This window comes from Bidens hawaiensis, unplaced genomic scaffold, assembly GCF_021521415.1.
Source record: "Bidens hawaiensis isolate Kalapana, Puna unplaced genomic scaffold, B.hawaiensis_p1.1 tig00031175_1, whole genome shotgun sequence".
NCBI classification, from domain to species: domain Eukaryota; kingdom Viridiplantae; phylum Streptophyta; class Magnoliopsida; order Asterales; family Asteraceae; genus Bidens; species Bidens hawaiensis.
Genome location: NW_027495245.1, coordinates 229,767 through 236,101, shown reverse-complemented (window position 1 = coordinate 236,101; position 6,335 = coordinate 229,767). Strand labels below are relative to the sequence as shown.

Genomic DNA, 6,335 nt, shown 5'->3' with positions numbered 1-6,335 from the left:
AGTTAATTATTAAATAATAACTTAGTTGAGCTTGAGCTTGAAAAACAAATCACGAGCCAAACTCAGCTCGATCCCTGGTAAGTCAAAACGAGCTGAGCCCCCAGACAAAGTTGAGTTCAGCTCGACTGATTTTTAAGGTGCCTCTTTTGTGAAGTCCTTGCCTGCCACGGCAAAACAATGGAGACAAGTAGACTGGCGCCGGAGACATTAGATGGATCGGAGATATAATACGTGAGCTACAAGAGTGAACTTGTTACCGAACTGGTATTCATTGCATTGCAGTTACTGAAATTGTTACCAGACCCATTAAAGTCATGATGAAATCAAGTTATCAACATGTATTGTACTATATTATATTATATTAATCTCTTCTTTAATGATTCTAGATGCAAAGACATTATTATTATTATTATTATTATTATTATTATTATTATTATTATTATTATTATTATTTCCAACCTCTATTGCATTGGTATATTTGAAGGTTACATTGGAAGCATAAGTTATAGATAAAGGAGCTCTTGCACTCTACGGCCGTCGTGGGTTTATAAGAGCCAAATGGTTAATTAGATACTACTTGAACGAACGGTGTTGATGCCTCTAGATTGAAGTTGCTCTTTCCGCACCCACAATCATCACTTCCTCATACTACTTATCAAACCAAAAAAGAAGATTGAAATTATGTTTTAATCATATAAGCAACGAATTGAGTGTAAGTTAACAGTTTGGCTGTTATGATGTTTTCGGTACTTAAAAGAGCTAAATCTTAGATTCAGTGTTTGTTACATGCTTCCATCAAGTCAGTTGTTACATGATCACCATTTGTTGTGTGTCATAATCCTATATATATTGTGAAGTAACACCACAGTTTGACTTTATGTAAGTCAATCCATTTTGTCCTTGCTTGGTTTCAATCCTTCAACATATCTACAAACCCTTTTGGTTACTTAACATATAATACAAGAGCAATTTTTGTGTAATTGTGCATGCCTGATTTTATATTAAGGACACTAACTTTTTAAAAAGGACACTCACAAACGCGATCCTTTTTTTTTTATCAGGGACAAACACAAGGTCAAATCTTTTTATTGAGAACACTTGGAGAGTAAAACCTGGACTCTCAGTTACACCTTTGGTTACTTTTACCGATTTGTTTATACCTTAAAAGCACGTTTAACGACAAAAGTGCAATCTGTCCAAAAAGCATGGGTTGAACGAGTCAAGCTCGAGCTCTTTTGAGTTATATGAGCCAAGCTCAAGCTCGGGCTTGGCTTATTTACACCAAGAGATTATATATCATTAAAGAACGTTGAAAATATAGATGTGAATTTGTAACTTAAAGCCTGCCACACTCGTTGAGCTTTTTTCTCATAATGCATCATATACCTACTTGAAAAGGAAAGAGGGATAATCCCATAAAATTGCATACCAATTATTCCTAATACATCAATAGTGATTATAATAAGTTCAAAACAGGTGGTTTAAATCTAAGCAAAAAAACAATCTGCATTGCTAATTTATTGTTACGAATGAATGAATCAATTGGCGTCGGACGCATCACTTTCAAAGAATGCCGAATGCAGAGCTTTCACACATCTTTCTGCCTCGTTGTCATTTACTATGAGTGATATATTCACTTTTGATGCTCCTTGGGATATCATCTGAACATTCACTCCATTCACACGAAGAACTTGGAATGCCTATTATCAAAATCATACAAAGTGCTCAGTTCCAGAAACCACCAAGTCAATTGGTGCAAGATTCAAAATAAGGCATACCTTCTCTAGTACAACTGACGACCTCTGAACATTCCCAATCAGTGAAATAATCGATCTGTGTTGAAGGAGATTCACTATGGCGATTTTTTCAAGTTCTTCTACAACATGATCAAGTTCCTGCACAAACATTCAAACGTTTCACACCAAACTGAACTATATATGTAATCACTTAATCAGATTGGGAATGGTATCATACGCTTGCCTGCTGAATCAACTCCCTACTCCAAAGCTTTGAAGGATCTAAAGTTAAAGAAATGCTAACTTCACTCGTAGCTACAACATCCACGGATATACCCAAATCCTCAAAAATTGAAAAAACCTGAATCATGTACCCATTGCAGATTTAAAAACTGTGGGGGCAACCAAAAAGAGTAGACGTTAATTATGACTTTTTTTACCTTAGCAAGAATTCCGTATTGACCCAACATACGGGTGCTAACAATGTCTAACATGGTGACATTGCGTTTCAGAACAATGCTGGTTAGTACTGCCTGAAAATGAGATAAATAGACATAATATTAGTCTTATTAAAACGTTCTGAATTCTAACTAGCACCTAGGTTTTACAATCTTTTATCAAGAGTATAGTGTTACTTACCTTACTCATATCACTTGATTTAGTTATCAAGGTGCCTGGAGCGTCAGGGTTATAAGAGTTTTTGACCCTAACAGGTATATCGCCTTCTCTTGCGGGCCTCATCGACTGTGGATGTAGGACCTATTGAAAGAGCATAAAAAAAATGATCACATCATAATTTGTTTAGTTGTACAGAGGTGTCAATAAATCAAAATGGTGGGTGGGTCAAAACAATTGATTTTTTGTACAAGTCAGTTTGTCCCGAAAGAACCTTTTGTTTCATTTGTAAGTTTCTACATAGTGTTTAATTTAACTACAACAGGTATATTGTTACAGTAACAAACTAATTTTTGGAATAAAGCGATTTACTAGGTTGTTGAGTGGATTAAAAATGACTTTTGGATGGCTGCTGAACGATTTAAGAGTACATGGATGACGATTGCCACCTCTAACTATGCAAGTTGAGCAATACCTGAGCACCAAAATATGCAAGTTCAGCTGCCTCATCAAATGTTAAATATGGGACAGGTTCAGCACCCGAGTAAATATTGGGGTCACATGTCAAGACACCATCCACATCTTTCCATACCTGTAATGAATGCATTAAGTACTTTTTTGCCAAATCATATGAAATTTGTAATGGGGTGTTTGGATGTGCAGTTTGTAAGCAATTATGTGATTTCAAAAAATTATTGGAATCATATAATCTGCTGTAATAATAATAAAAAGGGCTGTATGATGATTCTATAGAGCACTTCTAGCGTGTAATTACAAGATAAAAGCGCACAAAATTAAAGATCCAATTCAACAACTTCACATATTTTTCATTAATATCTAAATTTGGGTTGTTCACTAACCTGAATTTCCCTCAACCCAAGTGCTTTACCAATGGTGGTGGCAGTCAAATCGCTACCACCTCGGCCCAGTGTAGTCACAGCACAAGTTCTCCAACCCTATGAACAATTTATGAAATTAACAACAAATGGATATTAAAGAAGAAAACTATTTTCAGGAAGTTGATGACAGAAACAAGCGTAGACTATGTATGTATATAGAAGACCTTTCCAAGGAAGCCAGTAACAATAGGGATTGCAGGATCCGTAATCCAGTCACCATTTAGTCTCTTTGCTACAGCTGGATAAGTTGCTTCCAATATATCTGCATTAGTAAACTCATCTGTTGTTATGATACCCATTTTGAATGCATCGTACTGCCACAAAAACACAAAGTCAGATCCAGATGCTTGTTCCATAAATATGAACCATATTCCAGAATGCATTTCAAATTAGAAATTAGAAAATAGTGCAAATTAACCACATACTTGGCGTGCTTTGACACCGATGTTATTCAAATATGCAGCAAAAATCCTTGTGGACATGCACTCCCCAAATGAGACTAGGTAATCTTTGGCACGCAGTGTGAATTCCTTCAGTACAGAAATCCCGTTAAGTAACCGCTCTAGTTTTTCCAAGTGTTCTGCAAGAAAGACAAATGTAAGATAAAAGTTACTAAATATATTAGCACAACAGGCTAGGTGTGTTCAACATTCGAATTGGACATGGAACTCGAAATTTGACTCGACTCGCATTCAAATTTGAAGGTTCGAATTCAGTTTTCAATCACTTGAATTCGATTAAGTAATCGAAATTCAAACGGGATACAAATTTATGATTTTAAATTTGAATTCAAATTATAGAATATTTTTATTACAGTTATTCATATTTATAAAAAGAAAAACTACAAAAGTCTTTTTAAGTTCTAAATGCTAAAAAATGAAAGTGTATCATTTTGGTTATTAATTCATGTAATTAGACGTTACCCATTTAAATATTTAGGATAATAGGATATGATTTCTTTGTTTATACAGACTTGTATTTTTTGTTGTTCAAAGAAGTCAACTTTGTGGTGGTTTTGATATTGGAATCAAAATAGTTTGCTTTTCTTTATTTTTTTTACTGAACTCGAATCACATTCTCAAATCGAATTGAATTTTAAATTCGAATGGAATTTGTTGAATTAATTTCGAATTCGAATCCATGTTCAAAATTACAAAATTCGATTTGTTGAAGACTCCTACAACGGGCATTTGATCAACGTAAATAAGATAGCAGTTGATTGATGTTACAAAGAATATAACATAATTAAGAGATGTACGTGTAATGAGTGTTGTCTCTAATCCAAGCTCATCCACCGTCCTGAGAATGCAAAATCCGTCAGTAAAGTAATGTGTAAGAAGTTGAAATGAGGTAATTAAAACGGATAATCAAGTGACCGACCTATAATGGAGGTCTTTGACAAAGGTCAATTCTTCAATTTCAGAGACAAGAGAAAGACAAGTTGCAGCCTTCTCTCCAGCCTGAAGTGAATTCAACCAAATATAATAAAAGATAAAAATAAATATAGGAATAATAATAATAGAAACCAGTAAAAGCTTGTTTGTGGTGTTGCCCATGGCAGATAAGACAATGACAGGAGGCTGTTGTGGGAAAGTGAGAATCAAGTGAGCCACTTGTTTCATCCTTTCAGCAGACGCCACAGATGATCCACCAAACTTCATCACACATGATAGCTTTTTGGCTGTGTCTTGAGTAGCCGGTTCTTCATTTCTGGTGAGGACATCTTGTGCATTACAAAATACCCTAATAAGACCCCCTCGCGAAAGGAAACATGAGATTTGTTTGGTTGGTTGGTGGAATGAATATTATGTTATGGTTTTAATTATAGAATAATTCCTTAAACCCTCTTCTTCACTTCAGATCCTTGTATCCACTTCACCACAGATTTTGCTTTTTCAAACATTTTGTTTTTATTATTATTCAAACGTCAATAATTCAAATTGGTTTGACTATTATAATTTATTTTAATGTTTGGTCTTCTGTTATGATGTGACCGTATAACTGTCTACTTAATGTTTCAAAAGTAACCTAGATAAAAAAAAAGTAAAAAACCACCACCCTTGGATGGAGATCCCTCTTTAGTCTTTACTTATTTACAATGTTTTTAAACTTGTACCGGACCGGCCGGTCCGACCGGTTGGAATGGGAATAATCGGTGACACAAGCGATCCAGTTAACACCTTATGGCTCGTTTCTAAAAAACTCGGCCTGTTACAAGTGATTGTCGGATGAACTGATCGAACCTATACTTCTCTATTTTGAGACTAAACTGGTAGTTTTCCACTTCTTCAATACTCTTACGAGTTATTGCAGATCTATTTGATATACAAAAAAGTGAAAAACAAAGTGAAACTTGAAGATGAATGTTCTTTGTTCTTGAAAATGTTGTAGCTGAAAAAATAAAAAATAAAATGCAAACTTCAACGAGAGAAAGAGAGTGAAGGAGATATTCAATATGAAAATGGGAGTATGGTTTGAATTGAGTATGTGGATATTATGGGGAAAGTAAACAAATCTTGTCTATAAGATATTATAGGAAATTGTAACAAGTTTATATTTAATATAAATAAACTATATAAATGTTTATGTTTAAAGAAATTGTATATATAATGTGATACCAACTTTAATACATAAATACACATTGTAATTTATAGTTAACTTTCCAAAAATTTTAAACGTTTCGATTTTCTGAATTTTTTAACTGAAACGAAGTTATCCGATTCTTATTCCGGTCGAACCGGTCCGACCAGTAACCCAGTAAGGTGACCGGGTACGAAACACAAATTGAATGAAGGGCCCACCCACGATTAGTTGGTATCTAGATAATGATTTTGGATGTTTTTGACGCTTTACCATGTTCTTACCATTGTGGGTAGGAGCCCTTTTTGAGGGATGTTTTTGCCCATCGGTTTTCCACAAAACATTCAAAACCAACTTGTGATGATGGGTCATATATATATAATAATCACAAAATGTGTTTCACTTTTAATTAAAAGCATAATAGTGTATACTTAAATTAAATTGAATAAATTGTTCGTTTTTATGATATTTCTTTTGTAAGATAAATGTTAACATATTAAAATAT

The 6,335-nt window shown here is 34.2% G+C and overlaps 1 protein-coding gene across 1 annotated transcript; it reads right to left on the bottom strand.

Moving 5' to 3' along the window:
* Window positions 1-1,504: 1,504 nt before the first annotated feature.
* Window positions 1,505-6,117, bottom strand: LOC143581780 (aspartokinase 2, chloroplastic-like). Its single transcript, XM_077064478.1, has 13 exons — window positions 6,104-6,117; window positions 4,777-4,993; window positions 4,631-4,710; window positions 4,509-4,549; window positions 3,676-3,830; window positions 3,415-3,564; window positions 3,212-3,307; window positions 2,827-2,943; window positions 2,376-2,495; window positions 2,177-2,269; window positions 1,975-2,097; window positions 1,779-1,895; window positions 1,505-1,700 (listed from the first exon to the last, which is right to left on the bottom strand). Exons 1-13 carry the CDS (start codon window positions 6,115-6,117, stop codon window positions 1,539-1,541), a joined length of 1,485 nt encoding a protein of 494 aa, XP_076920593.1. The 3' UTR covers window positions 1,505-1,538.
* Between the last annotated feature and the right edge of the window lie 218 nt (window positions 6,118-6,335).

What these genes read in the sequence shown, in the direction of transcription:
- LOC143581780 (XM_077064478.1), bottom strand. An exon ending in AGAGACAACACTCATTACAC is followed by an intron (nt 3,831 to 4,508) that starts GTACATCTCTTA and finishes TCTTTCTTGCAG; the next exon opens with AACACTTGGAAAAACTAGAG. An exon ending in CGTCAGTTGTACTAGAGAAG is followed by an intron (nt 1,701 to 1,778) that starts GTATGCCTTATT and finishes TTTTGATAATAG; the next exon opens with GCATTCCAAGTTCTTCGTGT.